Below are 21,752 nucleotides of genomic sequence, written 5' to 3' on the forward strand. Positions count from 1 at the left end.
AGGACAATCAGAAAATGATCAATCACTGAATGGCATGTTTATCTTCAAGGACGCAAGAAGCTCCCATAAACTTCTGAAATAAAAAACAACGTGAATCTGGGGAGAACCAAAGATCTGAGGCGTCAAAGAGGAACCCAAGACAAACAGGTTAGACTCTTTAAACTCTTAAATGTCAACAAAGTTTACTCTTTTTTGAGCTGATTCCAGAACTTCGATCTCACAAAGAGCCCTTGGAGAACTCTGGAGTGTTCTGTGCTTACAGTAAACAAAGATAAGAGCCTTCCTCATCTTCTCTTGTTTGGCTAGATTTTTCCTCTCTTCTGTTTTCCTTTGAATGATAAGATCTGCCCAGGCATTACTTTTGGCACTAGGACAAATGTGTGTGTGCACTTTGTAGAGTGCCCACATCTCCTTGACATGTAGAGGCCAGACTTTCCTCCTCGCCAATTCTCTCTGTCTCCTTTTCTTTGGAAATTAATACCAAAATCCTGAACATGAAAGGATTACTCCCCCAGATATAAAGATTTCCCCTTCAACATTGTGTCAAGGTTCAGAAATGAGTAGCATTCATGCATAATCTAGGAATGTGATTTGGCATTGGATTGTACAGGCAGAGATTTACCGTGAAAGAGAGAGAGAGTGACATGTCCCTGACTCATGATGTGTGTATATCCCAAGCTGCTAAACTGAACTGTAAAGTGTTAGGAACAGACTGGAATGTCTGTGGAATTCCCCCTGAATCCCTTGCATCATTCAGTTCCTTTGACAGACATCACAACAATAAAGTCTCTCTCTGACTTTTCTCTTTCTTTCTTCAATTCTCTCTCTTACTTTGCCCCCTCCTCTCTTTATCACAGGAAGTATTACCTCATACAGAAAACTGCCTCTATGTGTAAAACACAATTGTACAGGATCTCTCCCTGCCCAAGAACATTTCCAACAGTTCCCTGTTCCTGTTGAAAAGAATCTGGAACGTGGAGGAGTGTTGAATGCGCAAGAATTCAATATAAAAAAGAGTCATAACAAGTCTTAACAAGAGAGGAAAACATGCTCAAACAGCAGGTAATAAGTGAAAGTACAATGGCTTTGAATGCAAGGCAAGACTGAAATGGAACTTAATTTAAGGGTTTTACAAAAATCACTATCAATATTTTATGTAGCCCCCCAAACACACACACCAGAGTATATTTTTAAGTGTGAAAGGTCACAGTCACACACAAGGGTTCCTTAGGGACTTCTCTGAGAAATACATAATCCATGCACAACCAGCCCTGCCTATCTCCTCCTATTCAGCACTGTATATAAGCAACACAATGTCTCATTGTTTGTATATGTGTGTGTACTCCTCCCTCACTTACAGTACACTAATGCAATGAATGATTGGCACAGCTGACTGAGCTGATAACAGCTCCATCCTCTACACATCCACACACTGCAAGGCACGCACATACCCGCCTGAGATTAACCCTCCTGGGCCACAAACATAAATGCTGCTTGCCTGGATTTGAACCACAGCTGATGTCCTGGGCTTCAAAAAGTGGGCTGTTACATGTGATCCAGTTTTGGGAAGCTACTTTGAAACTGTAGCTTCACAAGCTACTCTTTACATAGGAATAACTAATCTACAGTTAATCTTTTTCAAAAAGTAGCTAAAGTCATTTTAAATATGTACTCTGGTTACATTAAATTACATAATTTGATAAATAGTTATTATATCTGTAGTTTATACCATTTAAATTAGTTTATTTATATGGACTATAAACATGGCCGGTTAAAAGGGTTCTTTTGGTCGGTTGCCACGATCAAGGTGGCAACCGACCAAGTTGCCGATAAAGAAAAATAACAGTCCTAACAGTCCTTAGGAGTATTGGTTTGACCCACTGAACGAATACGTCCCTTTCCCCCATTCGATTTGTGAATGAGCGAGGATCAGGATCTGTTGACCAACTTAAGGAGAGAGAAAGGGTCTGGATGAATTATGAATAAAAGTGACTACACTGACATCAAGACATAATTTAAACTTATTATTTTTAGGCTAAAATTGTTGTCTTTTTTTGAATAGCTTAATAGTCATGCACAGCAGTTCACAAAATGACAAATATGCTTTTTTGTCATTTGCAGGGAAATGCTTTTGATGCTTAAACACTGCTGAAGTCTCTTCGTAGGTTTGTTCGTAAATTTGAATAAAGACTCTTTTCAGTTGTGAACGAATCAATGCTGCATCAATGGTTTAAAGGGGGTCATGACATGCCGTTTTTTTTTTTTTTTTTTACTTCCTTGAGGCTCACTTATAATATTAGTAAAACATTTTTGCACAGTTTTGCATAATTGTCATATATTTGTAAATCATGATCATTTTCCACCCTCATTCTGACCCTCTTGCTTGGTTTTGGCCTCCTTTAGGACTTGACAGTAAACGCCCACTGTGATGATTTGCTCTTGGCCCTTGACTGACCTGTTCTCTCCTTGGGATACATAAAATGTGCACATACTATAATGCAATTTTCTGAGGAGGCACATATATAAATTAGTATTTATATATGTGCCTCCCATGTATCAACAGATACATGGGGCGCAAAATTAACGGTTATAATGGACATTATTTCATGCCAATTCATACAGTAATTTAAACTCACCTGTCTACCGCGCATGAAAGACAAATAAATAGAAAAACATATTTTTTGCATTAAAGGCATCTGAGTTGTGTATGTTAGTAAGTAAACTGATTAAAACAACGTTCATTTTGAAAACATTTTTGTGGAGGCTGAGCCTCCCTTGCCTCATCTGACGAGCCGCCGCTGGTCATTGTCAGCTGAGCCCCCCTAAGATTTAAATCCTTGAATCGCACCTGGTGCCACATACTGTAAATACTGTTCTGTACAAGGGTGTAGATTTGGCTTGAACGTTGGGGGGGTTGCAGCATGAAGCATTTACATGCTTCCATTGATCATGGTATAAATAATGGTGGGTGGGGGGAATCATTTATTTGAACTAGGTAATTTGCATGAACTGTCCAAATGAACCGATTCACTAAAATGAAGTGAATCCAAGTCCTTTATGTAAGTGAATTTTTTAATCATCTGTATTTGTAGGTTCACATATATGAACTGTTCAAGCGAATCGATTAACTAAAATGATTCAGACTTCCATACACTACAAGAGAGAGAGGGAGCACGGTTAGGTGAGCCCTAACAATAGGACAAATGAAGCATTGACAAATATTGTAGCTACTTGTTGGAAAATTTAGCTTACTACTGGAAAAGCTACACTATTGTGAAAATAGCCAAATTACTGTCACGCTTCTGAAAAATGTAGAGTACATTTCTCCCCACCACTGGTGGGGTCACATACATGTAGCATTTTAGAAACGATGTAATTAGCAGAGCTTCACAGTCTGGCTAGATATTGTGAAACAACTGTCAGTTTAGCATCATTTTGTGTGCCTTATGAAAGGAGCAGAGTGAATCTACTGCGCCACTAGCGGCACCAAATGGAATTGCAATTTGAGTGTTATGAATCAAAGGAATATTCCGGGTTTAATTCAAATTAAGCTCAATCGACAGCATTTGTGGCACATGTTGATTACCATAAAAATCGACTCATCCCTCCTTTTCTAAAAAAAAAAAAAAAAAAAAAACAAGAAGAAGAAGCAATAATCAAATTTGCAGTGAGGCTTTTACAATAGAAGTGAATCTGGAGGGTTTAAAGGCAGACATGTTAAGCTGAAAATGATATAAAAGCACTTACATTAATTCTTCTGTTAAAACGTGTGTATTATTTGAGCTGTAAAGTTGTTTAAATCATTTTTTTACATTCATTTTAGGGCCTCATTTAAGGTTTGTTGACATTACATGGCAAAGAAGTTGTAAAACTGGATATACACTGCCGTTCAAAAGTTTTGGGTCACTTACTCATTCTTTATTATAATTTTTTCTTCACATTTTAGAATAATAGTGAAGTCATCAAAACTATGGAATAACAGAAATGGAATTATGGGGAAAAAAAAAAATACATTAAATTTTAGCATCTTCAAAATAGCCACCCTTTGAAATGTACTCTTGGCATTTTCTCAACCAACTTCTTGAGGTATCACACTGGGATGCTTTTAAAACAGTATTAAAGGAGTTCCCATCTATGCTGAGCACTTATTGGCTACTTTGTTATTCGGTCCAAGTCATCCAATTCAAATTTTTTATATATATACAGGTGCATCTCAATAAATTAGAATGTCGTGGAAAAGTTCATTTATTTCAGTAATTCAACTCAAATTGTGAAACTCGTGTATTAAATAAATTCAATGCACACAGACTGAAGTAGTTTAAGTCTTTGGTTCTTTTAATTGTGATGATTTTGGCTCACATTTAACAAAAACCCACCAATTCACTATCTCAACAAATTAGAATATGGTGACATGCCAATCAGCTAATCAACTCAAAACACCTGCAAAGGTTTCCTGAGCCTTCAAAATGGTCTCTCAGTTTGGTTCACTAGGCTACACAATCATGGGGAAGACTGCTGATCTGACAGTTGTCCAGAAGACAATCATTGACACCCTTCACAAGGAGGGTAAGCCACAAACATTCATTGCCAAAGAAGCTGGCTGTTCACAGAGTGCTGTATCCAAGCATGTTAACAGAAAGTTGAGTGGAAGGGAAAAGTGTGGAAGAAAAAGATGCACAACCAACCGAGAGAACCGCAGCCTTATGAGGATTGTCAAGCAAAATCGATTCAAGAATTTGGGTGAACTTCACAAGGAATGGACTGAGGCTGGGGTTAAGGCATCAACCACACACAGACGTGTCAAGGAATTTGGCTACAGTTGTCGTATTCCTCTTGTTAAGCCACTCCTGAACCACAGACAACATCAGAGGCATCTTACCTGGGCTAAGGAGAAGAAGAACTGGACTGTTGCCCAGTGGTCCAAAGTCCTCTTTTCAGATGAGAGCAAGTTTTGTATTTCATTTGGAAACCAAGGTCCTAGAGTCTGGAGGAAGGGTGGAGAAGCTCATAGCCCAAGTTGCTTGAAGTCCAGTGTTAAGTTTCCACAGCCTGTGATGATTTGGGGTGCAATGTCATCTGCTGGTGTTGGTCCATTGTGTCTTTTGAAAACCAAAGTCACTGCACCCGTTTACCAAGAAAGTTTGGAGCACTTCATGCTTCCTTCTGCTGACCAGCTTTTTAAAGATGCTGATTTTATTTTCCAGCAGGATTTGGCACCTGCCCACACTGCCAAAAGCACCAAAAGTTGGTTAAATGACCATGGTGTTGGTGTGCTTGACTGGCCAGCAAACTCACCAGACCTGAACCCCATAGAGAATCTATGGGGTATTGTCAAGAGGAAAATGAGAAACAAGAGACCAAAAAATTCAGATGAGCTGAAGGCCACTGTCAAAGAAACCTGGGCTTCCATACCACCTCAGCAGTGCCACAAACTGATCACCTCCATGCCATGCCGAATTGAGGCAGTAATTAAAGCAAAAGGAGCCCCTACCAAGTATTGAGTACATATACAGTAAATGAACATACTTTCCAGAAGGCCAACAATTCACTAAAAATGTTTTTTTTTATTGGTCTTATGATGTATTCTAATTTTTTGAGATAGTGAATTGGTGGGTTTTTGTTAAATGTGAGCAAAATCATCACAATTAAAAGAACCATAGACTTAAACTACTTCAGTCTGTGTGCATTGAATTTATTTAATACACGAGTTTCACAATTTGAGTTGAATTACTGAAATAAATGAACTTTTCCACGACATTCTAATTTATTGAGATGCACCTGTGTGTGTATATATATATATATACTCTTTTCTTTTTCGAAAATAGCACAAATTCGTACAATTCGAGATTTATCCTGCATTTTCCAATAGAGCATGACTCCCGTTTTCTACTGATCAGCAAAAACAGGGCAAGCTAAGGAGAGCTATAAAGATGCCTCCTCTGAAGATGGCAAATACAGGTCAACACACTGATGCGCTGATATGTCTCACCTCTTCAGTCACCCAGAGAGAGGTGTAAAGTGCACACACACTCTGAGGGGATTTGCATTAGTTGTAATAGAAGTCAGGCTTGAGGTCAGAGGTTAAGCACTCTCACACTCTATCACTGACATTACAAACCTGAAACACAAAATATCTCACCTCCCAGTGACACACCTGTTCACTTCTGTTTTTCTCTCCATCTTCAAGACACCAAGTGAATGCACAAATCCTGTATGTGTTTGTTTGATTGAGACCATTATGAGTGATTTTCTTTGTGGGTATTTTATTACGTTATCAGACAATCAGTCATAATTAGTCATGGTTACTAAGGCAAGCATCACTATTACATTGCTCATCCTTAGGTTTAGGGATATAAACAAACCTCAAACCCTATGTTTTAAACTTTGGTGTGTAACCACTGATACAGTATATCAGTGTGTGTAACTCATTCTGCACCGTAAGTGCTACAGACATGAATGATACCTCAATCTGTGTGGCTTTTTGAGAAAAGGTGTGCTATTATTTTTCTAAGCAATCAGGGGCCCCCCCACCCACCTGGTGGACAATAAAACAAAAAAATCCTATAGACTAATTGAAGGAGTGACCACAGCCATATCTAGGGACAAGTATATCATAAAAACTTAATGATGGCCTCTTTGACTTGGACCAGTAAACAACATCTTATCCTGCAACTAAACAACTTACATAGCAACACTGCACCAAAACTGCAATTGTTTTGACCGCAGACCAAACTTTGCGTGTTATATAGAGCAACAAGGATGACAATGTAAACAACAAAAAACACAGCATCGTTTTCAAATAGTTATACCCTTAGACCCAAATCATGTCTCAATATGATGTGGAGAACTGTTTCCATGTTCTTTAGCTGGGAAACAAAACTATAAAATTTTTTCCACTCCCCTCTGAAAGTTCTTTTGAGTCATACATGTTCTGTGATCTCAACAGAGCGCAGGTGCCTTTCTTTCTATCAGAGCCCCAGTGTGTCACATCCTCAGAGTGTTGCAAGCATTGTTCACATCTAATTTGTCTCCATGCAGCTCTGGCGCTGACTTCCTCTCTTTATTCTGACTATGGACCAGCACTAGAGGAATGCAGGATGGAGTCTGACTGCAAGATTAGGACTACAGCGTCACCCATTTCCTAAAGAGAGAGAGAGAAACAGAGAGAGACAGAGAAAAGCATTGATTGAAAAAAAGCAGGATATGATTCTAGCCATGCAGTAGATCTCTGAGACAGTATCATCTTGTTTAGTCTATTACTAACAGTCAATTTCTGACTATTTGCTAAAGGGCAAAAGTTGGTTGCATCATGGCTGGAAGTGGGGTTGGGAAGCCTTTGACAAAAATAAATAAATAAATAAATATCTCCATCCAAATATTCCCATGCTGTTTTATCAGGCACAATAATGTCTTCATGTTCTAACAAGATGAAAGAGTGATATAGCCAAGTAGCCTATTGAATACAAATACAGTGCATCTGGAAAGTATTCACAGCGCTTCACTTTTTCCACATTTTGTTATGTTACAGCCTTATTCCAAAATGGATTAAATTCATTATTTTCCTCAATTCTACAAACAATACCCCATATTGTTTGTAGAATTGCTCAATACTTTGTTGAAGCACCTTTGGCACCAATTACAGCCTCAAGTCTTTTTGAGTATGATGCTACAAGCTTGGCACACCTATTTTTGGGCAGTTTCTCCCATTCTTCTTTGCAGGACCTCTCAAGCTCCATCAGGTTGGATGGGGAGCGTCGGTGCACAGCCATTTTCAGATCTCTCCAGAGATGTTCAATCGGGTTCAAGTCTGGGCTCTGGCTGGGCCACTCAAGGACATTCACAGAGTTGTCCCATAGCCACTCCTTTGTTATCTTTGCTGTGTGCTTAGGGTTGTTGTCTTGTTGGAAGATGAACCTTCACCCCAGTCTGAGGTCCAGAGCGCTCTGGAGCAGGTTTTCATCAAGGATGTCTCTGTACATTGCTGCATTCATCTTTCTCTCGATCCTGACTAGTCTCTCAGTTCCTGCTGCTGAAAAACATCCCACAGCATGATGCTGCCACCACCATGCTTCACTGTAGGGATGGTATTGGCCAGGTGATGAGCGGTGCCTGGTTTCCTCCAGACATGACGCTTGCCATTCAGGCCAAAGAGACCAGAGAATTTTGTTTCTCATGGTCTGAGAGTCCTTCAGGTGCCTTTTGGCAAACTCCAGGCGGGCTGTCGTGCCTTTTACTGAGGAGTGGCTTCTGTCTGGCCACTCTACCATACAGGCCTGATTGGTGGAGTGCTGCAGAGATGGTTGTTCTTCTGGAAGGTTCTCCTCTCTCCACATAGTTTGGTTCCAAACTTCTTCCTTTTACAGATGATGGAGGCCACTGTGCTCATTGGGACCTTCAATGCTGCAGAAATTTTTCTGTACCCTTCCCCAGATCTGTGCCTCGATACAATCCTGTCTCGGAGGTCTACAGACAATTCCTTGGATTTCATGGCTTGGTTTGTGCTCTGACATGCACTGTTAACTGTGGGACCTTATATAGACAGGTGTGTGCCTTTCCAAATCATGTCCAATCAACTGAATTTACCACAGCTGGACTCCAATCAAGTTGTAGAAACATCTCAAGGATGATCAGTGGAAACAGGATGCACCTGAGCTCAATTTTGAGTGTCATGGCAAAGGCTGTGAATACTTATGTATGTGTGATTTTTTTGTTTTGTTTTTTATTTTTAATAAATTTGCAAATATTTCAAACAAACTTCTTTCACGTTGTCATCATGGGGTATTGTTTGTAGAATTTTGAGGAAAATAATGAATTTAATCCTTTTGGAATAAGGCTGTAACATAACAAAATGTGGAAAAAGGGAAGCGCTGTGAATTCTTTCCGGATGCACTGTACACCACACAAACACCACACACACACAGATACACACACTCCTTGTATGCCTCAAGAAGTGGCAAAGAAGTAAAATTGGATATACCTTTAAACTGAAAATTTTAGTAAGCAATTTTTATCACATTAAAATCATCTTAACATTTATAATGTTTATGTCTAGTGGCCATACTTTTGAAAGAGTGATTATTTTAACATTTACGAACTGGCTTCATTCACTTCCATTGTAGGCTCACAGTAACCCAGATCTTTGTTTCTTTTTTATTATTATTCTTTTTTATTTTTTATTTTGTAGTAATCAACATTATGCCACAAATTTTGTCAATTGAGCTTGTAACTCAATTATCCTAAACTTTCCGTCTCTTTCCTGCCTCACTGGCTCAAAATAAAGTCACAAAACAAACTATTATTGATTATACGATTGAAAACATACAAATAAGTGAAGAATAGATCAGGCCACAGCCATGACCATAATGGCATGAGCAGATATGAAACTGGTGAGGGACACTAAAAAATTCTGTGTAATGCAACAAGTTAAACCGGTACAAAATCTGATGTTTATTGTAAATTGGTATATGTCTCATCACTGTCATGACTGCTATGTTGCTCGGAACTGCACCCAAGACTTTCACCCACTTGTGCATATGGTTGTGTGACAATAAAAGTGATTTGTTTTGATTTGATATCACAAGAGGGCGCTCTGTAGCTTTAAAAAAATAAATAAAAAAAATAATAAAATAAAATAAAAATCACCATTACTTTTAACATGAGTGTAAATTTAAATTGTGAAATAGTACAAACAATAGTTTTACCAATGTAAAAAAATAAAAGAAAAAAGAAAAACTTACTTTGTAATAATCGTTTACATAATTGCAACATGCTTCCACTAATAATTATGAAACCATTCAACTGCTAAAAAAAATCTGAGAGTGGAAAATTATGTATTGTGGAAAAGATTACAAGTCTGACATGATTACAGCACAAGAATTACTCTGGTAAATAATCTGGTCAGTTCTATAATTTATAAGAAAGGCTCCGCCCTCCGCAGCGGTTCCACTTCTACTGATGGCTTGCCAATGGTTTACTGCACTGTCAATCAAAGCCCGTGCAGACAACTTGTAGTTAACTGATAAACTGAGAGCGGCGCGCTAGAGGAACGAGTGTGTGTGAATCTCATCTCATCTTCTGGGGCTCTTGAGAAGAAAGGAATCACTTTGAATGCCTGGATTCTGAGGACAGTGATGCGTATATGTGTTTTCTTTTTTAAAACCATGTCGTATTAACTTCGTAGGAGTCATGCATAACTATTTTGGAGGTTGTTTGTCAACAGTGTTCCTAATTTTGACTTTTTGGACTGAGGTGAGTTAAACTTCCTTATGCATTATCATGCCAAACAGTCCACTTTTTCTTTTCTTTTTTTATTTTTTTTAATTTATTTTTCACTTTACATTGAACTGAAATTAATTCATTTTGGTCCAATTAGATTTTGGGGGATTCTTTTCCTAATATAATTAGCCTACTGTCCACTAATCATGTGATCATTAAAGTTGAAAGGCGTTTTCAAACCAAACCAATACATGCGAACTGTAATGCATCTACAGTGAAACCTTAAGCATTGTCTAAATGTATAATACGTAAAAAGCTTTAATGTGCATATTTCATTATTGCACTACTTACTCACATTGGATGCGTAAGCGTTTGTTAGGTATCTGTCTGCAATATCTGCTGCGTATGCAATCCTTAAGCACAAATTTCAAATCAGTGCACTTTATTCCATTGTACTGTGTTGTATGTTGTCTTGCATTGCATATTGCGTTGTGTTTAATGGAAGCAATTCACAAGAATTCTTCATAATGGCAGTCTTACATGCCCAACAAACTTCAACTTCACAGTTTATCAGCTGTTTGCATTTCATATTAATAGTGCAATTCATATTTTACCCCTTGTTGTTTTATTTTTAGGTTTGCCACTCGTCGGGTTATTTGGAGCTCCAGTTGATCAGCGTGGAGAATGACAGGGGTGAGCTCGCGAATGGAAACTGTTGCGACGGCGCGCGGAGCGCACGAGACGCTCGGTGCGACCGGGACGAATGTGACACGTACTTCAGAGTGTGTCTAAAGGAATACCAGGTGGAGATCACCACGTCTGGGTTATGTACATACGGCACTGGAAGCTCGATCGTGCTTGGAGGGAATACGTTTCAGTTCAAAGGATTCAATGAAAACCCAAACAAGGCCAATGACCTCGGGACCGTTATCATGCCCTTTCAATTCGCCTGGCCGGTAGGTGTTCAGCGACATGCTCTTTTATCAGATTTTGAACAGAAAGCAAACCATTCTTTGGCAACATTTTCTGTTATGCTTGCTAATGCATTATACAGGTATTCGTAATGCCTTATAATACACATTGTAATCCGTTATATCTAGTTAAGTAATTGACCACATGGTTAATTAATGAGTAGCTATTCTAACTCTTGATAACACATGATAGGTCTATAACATGATATTTGGTGTGTATGTAATCACATGTATTGCAAAGTACATTTTAAAGCTAACGTTAAAGCATTTCTATATACTGTATAGTATTTCTGTACTATGGGTTTTCCAGACTGGTTGGAAGAGGCAAGGACGCACAACTGAAGCATAACATTTTAAAAATGTATTGCAAATCAAATGTTTGACTCGGTGGAAAGAGGAGAGCTCGGTGTCACAGTAGTCACTGGTGTTAGTCGTGGAGATGAGTGGAGGCTCTCCGGTTACGGCGCGCTTTCGGCCGCGCGAGCCGCGGCTGGTGCGTGTCTTTCTCGCGCGCGCGTCGAGTATACTGTTACGCGCTTGAATGGTGTCTTATTTATAGGATTTAGTGTGTTTCACTTCATGCGGACGGCCCTGTAAAATGCAAAATGACCATGTATTGCGAAGTACTGTATGCCCTGAAAATGTTTTGGTCACCTAAAATAGTTCTTCATGTGGTAACACATAAATTACCTGCTTTTATAATCAATAAATGACCAAATTAACCTGCCAAATTAGGTTATACCAACTAAATAAATTTGTATTGGTTAGATAGTAGAACTAGATCTGTAAAGAAACACTTGCAGGTTACACATTTTTTTTTTTTTTTTTTTCAGTGTAGAAGGAAGACAATCTACTTTGAGCTTTTATAAGCTGATAAAAAATAATGGCTGGCTTCTTATTACCTTGAGTAGATCAATGTAATTATGTGTTATATAAAACAAACTATAGTGTTTGGTATGGAAAACAGTAGCCTAAACACATCTAGAAACGACAGGCTGTGCAGCTGTCATAATGTTAATGAAACAGATTCCCTTACTTTGAAGATCTAAAAGCTATGGGTCTTTAACATTTCTAACAATATAGCCTACCATAGTTTATGTCAGTTATTTAAATTCTAGTTAAACAATGGTAAATAATTTAGTTTTACTGGGCTGTCTCGCTTTCTGTTTCTGTATTTTGCATGTTACATGGTTCTACTGGAATCCCAATTCACACATTAAAACACACATGTCAGAGCATCTTTATTAAAGTATCGTTATTAACGCACCTTTTGAGGAAAATACCTCTGAAAATTCTGCATATTTTACGATTCTTTCTTGCTGGAAGAATTATGATGCATGGTCATCACTGAAGTGTGACAATAGCACAAGCTCACAAGAATGCTTTTATTTTTTTTATTTTTTTTTTTGCAAAAGTGAAATTGCATTTTGAAAACAGTTTACACAGGACATGGTTCTTGACTAGAGCTGGCATGCTCATGGAGTGATAGCACAAGCGGAGAGATAAAGAGGAGAAAGAGAGAGAGGCAGTGGGAGTTGTCTACATGATCACGTTTCAGATAGCTTTGTCGCTAAATAGACCAGAACAGATAGTTTGTAAGATAATGCAGGATGCATTACTATGGGTAAAATGTTTAACTTAAACCACACACCGCTTGCACCAGTGTGAGTTTGTTGTTGTTGTTTTTCATTTTAAATCTGGTAAATCTGTTTTGCTAATTTGTGGAAAATACTGGATTGCTGCATTTGATTCTTGTTTGCTTCCAGATTTCAGCCATGGTGATAGTAGCCATGGGGTGAAAACTGCCTATTGCTTTTCTGTTGTGTACGCACACCTTTTAAAGTGTTTCTTTTTTTTTCTTCTTCTTCTTTTTTTTTTTAAATACACAGTCATTTCTTAACGCTACATAAGATGAGACATGACATGTCAGAATTTTTTATATGTCTGTGAATATTTCTTTATTGGCAGAGGCTATTTGCACTTAGTGCAAATAGCAATAGATGCAATTAACACTAGTGTGAAAAGCAACAAAAAGCATCTTCTTTGCACTAAGTATAAATAGTGTTAGATGCTATTTGCATACATGGCAGACACTATTTGCACCCCTAATTAAGTACTAACATACAGTATAAGGGCATGATTGCAATATATTTGTTGTTTATATAGAGTCCCACAGACACCCTACACCAACCCCTACTCCTATATCTAGCCTTTACCTTACTGTACAAAAATTAACCATGGTTTTACTACAGTAACCATAGTATCACAATGGAATTCTGTAGTAAAATCAAACTGTAATAACCACAAAATTAAACATGGTTACTACATTAATATCATATTATTGTAGTAGCACCATGGTTAATAGCATTAAAACAATGGTTTCTGCCAAAAACATGGTTACTACAATATTACTATAGTAAATCCATGGTTAATTGTACCAGGATCAAACCTTTCTCTCAACTCCCCGAACATCACCATGACCAAATCACTGCAAGGTATCAACCTTTATATATATATATATATATATATATATATATATATATATATATATTTATTTTATTTTATTTTATTTATTTATTTATTTATTTATTTTAATTATAAGTAGGAAACAGGATGGGAAAAAGTGGGAAAAAGGGAGAATCAAAACCGGGTCATCCGCATGAAAAAAAGCACATCCACACTGCCTAAATTTACACACCACGCCATTTCAGCAACAATTTGGGAGTTTGTCGTTTTTCTTTGTTTCCACCAGACTATTAAAGCACCTAAGACAGTAGTAAGTGAAGTAAGTAAGACAGCTTACTTAGTTTGTTCAATTAAGGGTTGATTTCCTGGAGAGATCTTAGTAACTGTCTGAATACTCTATTGCTAGACACCAATTTTATGCACAAGACAAATCTCTTGTGATATCATCTCCCTCAGAGTTGTTTAGTTTGTTTTTACTGTTTTGCATTTTGTTTTCTGGTATGCTTGAGAATGCCTGTATTTTTCAAAGCATTATATAACACATCTTTCTATTCAATTTAGGACTGTTTCTCAGCCCACAGATTCTGTTTTTGCAAAGTAGGAATTTCAATGTGTGTCTGTGTTTAAGAATGTTCTCCTGATAAACAGAACTCAATAATGCATGTTATCTTGTCGTTTGGATACAAATTGATTCATAAGTGCCGGTTAAACAGTTTGACAGGTGAATCATTTGAGCCACCAGTTGATCTCCATTTCACATGCAACTGGTGGTTTGAAGATTCTTCTCGGCGGCAAGTAGTTCTTGTGTAGTCTGAAATGAAAGATGTTTGCAGCCCAGTGTCAAGACTGGTGAAGACAGCCCTTAGTAGGAAGGAAATCCTCCTGTTGTGATGTTTAATAGTGCAATCCGTTATTTTTGGAACCGGCAAACTACAAAACAAACACTTGCTAATGGCAGGAATCCTCCCATAATGTTCTCTACAGTGTCTCTCTCTTGTAGTCTTAACAATTGCATAAAAAGCACATAAAAATGACGATAGACGATACAGTGTATTTAATACAGTTGCTTCAACGTACATGATGCATCATTACAACATCAGCAGAACGGAAACCTGCCAAGGCACTTTCATCTGCCATTGTCCATACTTAGCGAATTAGGTGTGCCATGGGAGGGACACAGTTTTGCGGAAGGTGCTGTTTATGAGCCTTATAAGTCCTGCTGTGCCTGACGTCCTACAGCTGGGAGATCTTTGATACTCTTCCAGTATACCATCCTTTGTTTCTGGATAAAAATCCCATTCCGCTGAGCGCACACACCACCACTTTTTTATTTAATCTTTTTCAAGAGCTTCTCAAGTTCATGTTTTGTCTCATGATAAGAAACTGCTCAGCTGTTAATCTAAATCCCCAAATATATAGTCAAGAAAAGAGATTATTTAAAAAAACAAATGGATTGTACAATAGTATTATCAGTGATAATGTGAGCCAATGAGTTTATCCGGTTTGTTTGAGATTTGGGGTCAGTAACCACTTAAATCATAGTATCTTTGCACTCATGTCATTTCTCTTTCTGTTTTAAATCACATTAGTGTGGACCTGCCAAGATGCAAGGGACATTTCTTGACCTGGAAATAAACAGAGAGTGTTCTCCTGAAAGAGAGAGGGACACTAGTGACCATTAAATCTTTTTCACGAGGGCGAGTGTTATTTATAAAATCTCTGCTTTTCTCTGCAAGACTGCTGTAAATACTCCAAAACGTTGTCCTGATCTGCTCTACTCTCTCTGTTTATTTTTTTATTTATTTTCAGATCTTTCGTGTCCTCCTTTCACCCCATTCTGCTTTCTTTAAATCTTGAATGAGCAATGGGTCTCTTGTTTCACGACTGTTTCTCTCTCTTTTCTGCAAGTGCTCTGTACAGTTGGCTGAGCATTAGATCACAGGTGTTTGATGTAGACTTGTTTTGTGTTCTTGATCTGGACTGTGTTTTCTCTTTTCCACCTGCTGGTTGTAGAACCAATGGCAGTTGATATTTAACCGTATTATAAACTGGATATGTTTGGTTCTAGAAACCAATTGGATGATGGTACACAGCCAACAGTTTGGCTGTTAAATGAAAAGTTCAGCCAAAAAGGATAATTCTAGCATAATTTACCCTCATGTTATTTCAAACCCATATGACTTTCTTTCTTCCGTGGAACACAAAAGGAGGTGTTAGGCAGAATGTCCAGTCTCAGTCACCATTCAATGAAAGTGAATGGTGACGGAGGCTAACATTCATTGCCTTACACAGAAGAGAGTCATACTAGATTTGGAACAACCTAAGGGTGTGCAGTTGATGACAGAATTTCAATTTTTGGGTGAACTATTCCTTTAACATACTACTTGGCAGAATTATTGTTAACTGTGATTATTATTAATAACACGTAATTTAGTGAACAACATTGGTGTCTTTTGACATTGTGACTGCAGAAGCTCATTTTGTTTCTGAGCATGTTGCTGATGCCAAGGTCTTGCATTCAATTCCACTCACATATTGATAAAAATGTATAACTTTAATGTGCTATAAGTCGCTTTGTCTGCTGAATACTTACTGGTCCTGCCCAATCTGCTTCGAGTGGGATTTGAACCGGCATCAGCCGGGCACGCTAATGAGGAGGGTAAAGGCTACAGCCTCTAGCTTTAGTCACTAGTGCTCCTCTTGAGGCCAGGGGAGTGAGGTTTTACACATAGCGCACATCTATCATGGACCAGTTGGCAACCATTACACTCACCACCCTAAACCTCACTCCCATCCAGGCCACTGCACCACTGTAACCGGTCCTGCCTGACTCGCTCTGAATGGGATTCAAACCAGCGTCAGCCGGCTGGGAGGTGGGCGCGCTATCGAGGAGGCTAAAGGCTACAGCCTCTAGCGTCAGTCGCTAGTGCACCTCTTGAGGCCGGGGGAGTGATGTTTTACACATACTGCACAGATATCACATACCAGCTGGTTCCCATTACACTTAAACGAGAATGTTTTATTATATTGCTGTTGCCGCCATTTTAAAGGCTTTCAAAAAATACCCTCAAGATCAAGCGTGAGTGTGATTTTGCCATAGTAAGGGGGTTTAAAAGTAGCACCTCTTCACTGTGATAAAATCATTGTAATACAAAGCCTCTCATGATTTATTGTTCTAATAAACCAACTCTTTCCTTGAAATTGTACACGATGGAAAAGCATTGTCAATTCGGTGCCACAGAAACTAAAACACTGTATGGAGTGACTAACTCAGGTGTGTTACCAACCTGCACCTGTCACGTTCAGCTTTAAGAGGCACATCTCCTGCTTGTGTGTGTGTGTGTGTGTGTGTGTATGTAACTGTGCATTGATTTGCATTTGACCTGAATCCTTAAAGACCAGTATACTCTACTCTTTCAGACCTGGTGTGTGTGTATGTGAGTGTGTGTTTGTAAACAAAAGGTACATGCAAGCTCTGATCTCACAATAAATGTCCTCACTACTCTCTAATGGTGTAAAAACTGTGGTGCTGCTTGCTCAGTGTCACTTAGGAGGTGTAATTTATTTATTGGTAGTGTGTGCATGTGTGCCTGTGTACCTTCTGGCATGTGTAAATGCATGTGGGTGTCTTATTTCCCTTTGACTAATGAAAGAGAAAATCTATTCCTCTCCTGCTCCTCCCTGAAATTGAGTTTGATGTCTGGTGGCTGTCTTTAGAGGTTAGTAACTGTGTTTTATGGAAATTACCAGGTGCTTATATCAATACTCATGTACAGGCCCTTCCAGAACATCTTGACACATTGACTGGGGTTTTGGATTTAACTCTGGGTGTTGTAAATAAATAGATTAGCACATGACAAGATGTTTGAGTGCCAGTTATTTAGCCAAAGAAACATTGAGAATACATCTCTCCACAAATGTGGTAAGTGGCCAGAAAGACGCATTTTCAATGTCTTATCGGTTGAGCAATCGACACTTCAGTACACAACAGTACATTCTGAACAAATTCCAATCCTCATAGGCTTCCTTGCAGAGGATCAATCAGTGAATGAAAGTCTTGTTTGTTATTGGTTCATTGCATTCTGTTGTTTTATTATTATACAATTTGGACATTTAAGGTAAATCTGTTGCTTCAGTATCCCATGTGCTTTGTATTCGGCTAATTTTTCATGACAGCTGCCCAAATGAGAGGGTATCATTAAGTTTGATGATCAATAAATCATGAAGTCCTGTCTTCCAGAATGGAGTCTGTTTGAATTCTTCTGCAAGATGCATTGATTGAAGACCTCAAGGCTAAATCACATGAACTTAGAAATAACTTAAATAATAATAATAATACATTTCACTTAATATTTCCAGAAATGCAAAAGGTTTCGAAATGTGTTGGTCTGTGTACCTTTTTCAGTGTTCTGATGTTTACAATTATTCTTACAATGGAGCCAATAAGGCAACAGGTGTGACATTATACTTAATGCAATGTTTTTGCCAAACTCATATAAAATAAAAAAAGGGCTATGAAATATTATTTTCGTATTGAGATGGTGATGGTGTTTTTGTATTTGTCTGGTAGTTCTTCGGCATTAGAAGTGAGATTTATTCAGAGTTGCTGTAATTTTTGTCTCCATGAATGATCTCTTCCACTGTAACCCTAAACATTCATGTATATTGTTTTCTGAAGTGTTTTACATACAGTAATGTATCTGTTGTAGGCTGTCTGCATTTGCACATTCGCACAAAGACATTTCACATTCAAGTTTCATTCAAGAGTGAGTTTTAGCAATTTTTTTTGTTAGCCCTATGTGAATTTTGCTTCAGGTTTAGTTAAAGATTTACTTGCATCAGGAGTCTTTTCTTCCAACCCTCTACTGCATGCACCTACAAGTTTGAGCAGTTTGGCTTCACTGATGTTAGCGTGCTAATTCATGCTTCCAGAGAAAAGATGTGAGTGACAGCACACAAAATCCATGGGCATGTTTCTCATGCAGTCCTGCTGCAGTAAATCTGATCTCTGCCCCAACAAAGAGAAAAGCCTGTAAACCAAACATATCTGCTAAAACAATCTCAGAAATGGCAGTTTTTGTGAAGGTTTGTTTCATGTTGTTTTGGTTTGTTTTAACATCATAAAAAGCTTTCCTGTCTCTTTCTTAAAATAAATGCAGTGGTTTTAAACCATTTTTAAGCCATTTTGAACAAACTTAAGCAAGCATTATTTTGTTTTTGTTAGAAGGAAATTAATCTCTTAACAAGACAGTAGCTATTCCGTGGAATGTAAAAAAAAAAAAAAAAGATGTTAGGCAGAATGTTTGACTCATCTTTTTTCCATACAATGAAAGTGAATGGTGACTGAGTCTTTCTGCCTAACATCTTATTTTTGTGTTCCAGAGAAAAAGGTAGGTCGTGCAGGTTTGGAACAACATGAAGGCGAGAAAATTATGCTAGAATTTTAAAGTTGGAGTAAACTATCCAACCAAGCTTGATTTTATTTTATTTATTTATTTTGTGTCAGAAAGAAAAAAATATATATTTATATATATAAAGGAGAAAGAAATTGATGCTAGAAGTTTTAAGTTTGAGTTAAGCTTGATAATTTTTTTTGGTTAGAAAGGAAAAAAGGTATTCAAGTATGCTGTTCTTTTTGTGCCTATCCCAGAGATTTCCTCTCAAAGTCCTACATTTCCTTATTTAGCAGAAACTTTTATCTAGAGCAACTTGCAAATGAGGAATGCAACAAAAACGATGTATCCACTATAGTGCTGCTATACAAAGTTCCAAAATTGCTCAGAGAAGTAGAGGCCAGAATACAGATAAAAAGTAAGAAAAAATTGTGAAAGAATTTATATCATATTTACACACTGTAGGATTGTTCCAAGTGCTCATGGAAGAGATCTTGAGACATTTCTTGACATTTGCAAGGGAATCAGTTGCTTGGGTAGAGGCATGGACATTTACTGAAATGTCTATGCAGGACAATGTTTGTAATCCCAGTGGCACTCAAGATCTGTCAGATTAAAGGGAAGAGACTCTAGGACCCCTCATTTGGGTGAGGAGGGAACATGAGACATGACCTCTCCTGCCTTACAGTTGGCTCACCTCATTCACTGTACTACTAGTTCAGGAACCTTTTGAAGTGATTCTGCCACTGCTGTTAGTCCACTTGAGTTCACAAGCCATTTTCCCATGAAATTAATGACCTGGACTTTTCAAGGTGAGCTGGCTGCGAACATTCACTCCCCCCACCCCCCCCCCCCACCCTCTTCAACAACTTTAGGGCAACTACCATCCCCCAAACCCCCCTCCCCCCAACCAACTTTTGGGCTGATTTTTATTTCAAATGGAGGGCCGATATCTCTTCCCAGTCCGCCCCTGACTGGAGGCGTATGGACTAAAGCACTGAACTGGTAAGCGGAAGGTTGTTGGTTCAATCCCCACAGCCACCACCATTGTGTCCTTGAGCAAGGCACTTAACTCCAGGTTGCTCCAGGGGGATTGTCCCTGTAATCAGGGCACTGTAAGTTGCTTTGGATAAAAGCGTCTGCCAAATGCATAAATGTAAATGATTTGCTGACTACAGCAGTGGCCTGATACACACACAAACACACCCTTGCATCATCTCACCTCTCATTTGGTTTAGAACTGGGCTAATCAGTCACCAGACTGTGGGAACCAGGTTATTCTCATAATTGTTATGACTTACATCCTGCCCAACACACACACACACATAAATTCTCACACATACACACACATTTTCCTAGCTGTCTAAATGAGGACATACCATAGACTTTAATCCGCACATCTTATCACATGGCTCGTCGTGCATGACACCGCAGAGACTCCACATGTGGAGGCTCATGCTACTCTCCGCGATCCATGCACAACTTACCACGTGCCCACTGAGAGCAAGAACCACTAATCACGACCACGAGGAGGTTACCCCATGTGACTCTACCCTCCCTAGCAACCGGGCCAATTTGGTTGCTTAGGAGACCTGGCTGGAGTCACTCAGCACACCCTGGATTCGCGACTCCAGGGTTGGTAGTCAGCGTCAATACTCGCTGAGCTACCCAGGCCCCCTTATATAAAGCTAATTATAATTACTAACCCTAACACAGTTGTAGACTCTGTAGGTAGTCTAACAAAGCTTGGTGTGTTTTCTGTTTTTTTTTTTTTTTTTTTACTGTGTGCTGTTTTATTTTATGTTTCAGTTTGTGGAGATGTGTATGTGTAATTATTTTAGCTAACTTCTCACTCTCTTTCTCTCCTAGCGAGCGTACACTCTGATCGTGGAGGCTTGGGACTGGGACAACGAAACAGTCACTGACAACAGTGAGTAATGATTTCCCAACACACACATTACCATGCATTGCTGCCAACATTTCAAATATACTTAAAATTCCATCAGTTTATCAGAAATGCCAACACCAAACATACAATCACTCTTCTGAGCAAGCATCACTCAAGTTCACATCTATAAATGTCACAGAAAGTCAGATATGTGGGGGCTGAGTTTGACATTTGACCGTAAGAGAAACATACAGGGATGTAGAATGACAGGGGATATATTCTTTGTGGAGATACAGATTCAGTTACTGAAACAGATGGGTTGATGCATTAGCCTGGGTGTTGCGCTATGCTATGCTATTTAATGTGACTCTTAAACATATTCTCGACATGAGTGTTGCTCAGACAGATTCCTCCTCATTCTGTCTCAGAGTTTCAACAGACTTTCTTTACAAATCAGTACAGAAAATGATTTCATCTGGGCCTGGATTGGAGTAATTCTGCATTTATAATAGGAAAAATACAGAGATTCTGATTTATTGGACTTTCAGTCCAAACTGAATGGAGAAACGGTATGGAGACCCAGCTTCCAGGCATTTTTACACACAGTGTGAATGTTAATGCATGTGTGTGTGTTAGTGTGTTGTCTCACGCAGATTTGTCCTGTTTTCCTTTTCTCCACCTGTGGTTCAGCGTTGCTTCATTATAGAGGATGACTCTGACAAGAAGGACCATCAATGAAGGAATTCAGTTTATGTTCTGGGTGTTGGCTGACCATTAACAACCAATGTAGTTTTGTTTTTTTGAGAGAGATAGATAGAT

General features: G+C 38.6%; 1 protein-coding gene across 2 annotated transcripts in view; it reads left to right on the forward strand.

Annotated features, from left to right (window-relative positions):
• The first annotated feature begins 936 nt into the window (after positions 1 to 936).
• Positions 937 to 21,752, forward strand: part of LOC127413978 (protein jagged-2-like) — a 57,106-nt gene continuing 36,290 nt past the window's right edge. Inside the window, exons 1-3 of one of the 2 annotated variants that reach the window (XM_051651587.1) lie at positions 937 to 1,062; positions 10,851 to 11,171; positions 20,915 to 20,975. In XM_051651587.1, the coding sequence (XP_051507547.1) occupies positions 1,048 to 1,062; positions 10,851 to 11,171; positions 20,915 to 20,975 (397 nt within the window). In that variant the 5' untranslated portion in view covers positions 937 to 1,047. Of the gene's footprint in view, positions 1,063 to 10,059; positions 10,249 to 10,850; positions 11,172 to 20,914; positions 20,976 to 21,752 lie in introns of those variants that run through there. The other variant, XM_051651586.1, reaches the window with a different exon arrangement.

This window comes from Myxocyprinus asiaticus, chromosome 23 (assembly GCF_019703515.2).
Source record: "Myxocyprinus asiaticus isolate MX2 ecotype Aquarium Trade chromosome 23, UBuf_Myxa_2, whole genome shotgun sequence".
Taxonomy (NCBI): Eukaryota; Metazoa; Chordata; class Actinopteri; order Cypriniformes; family Catostomidae; genus Myxocyprinus; species Myxocyprinus asiaticus.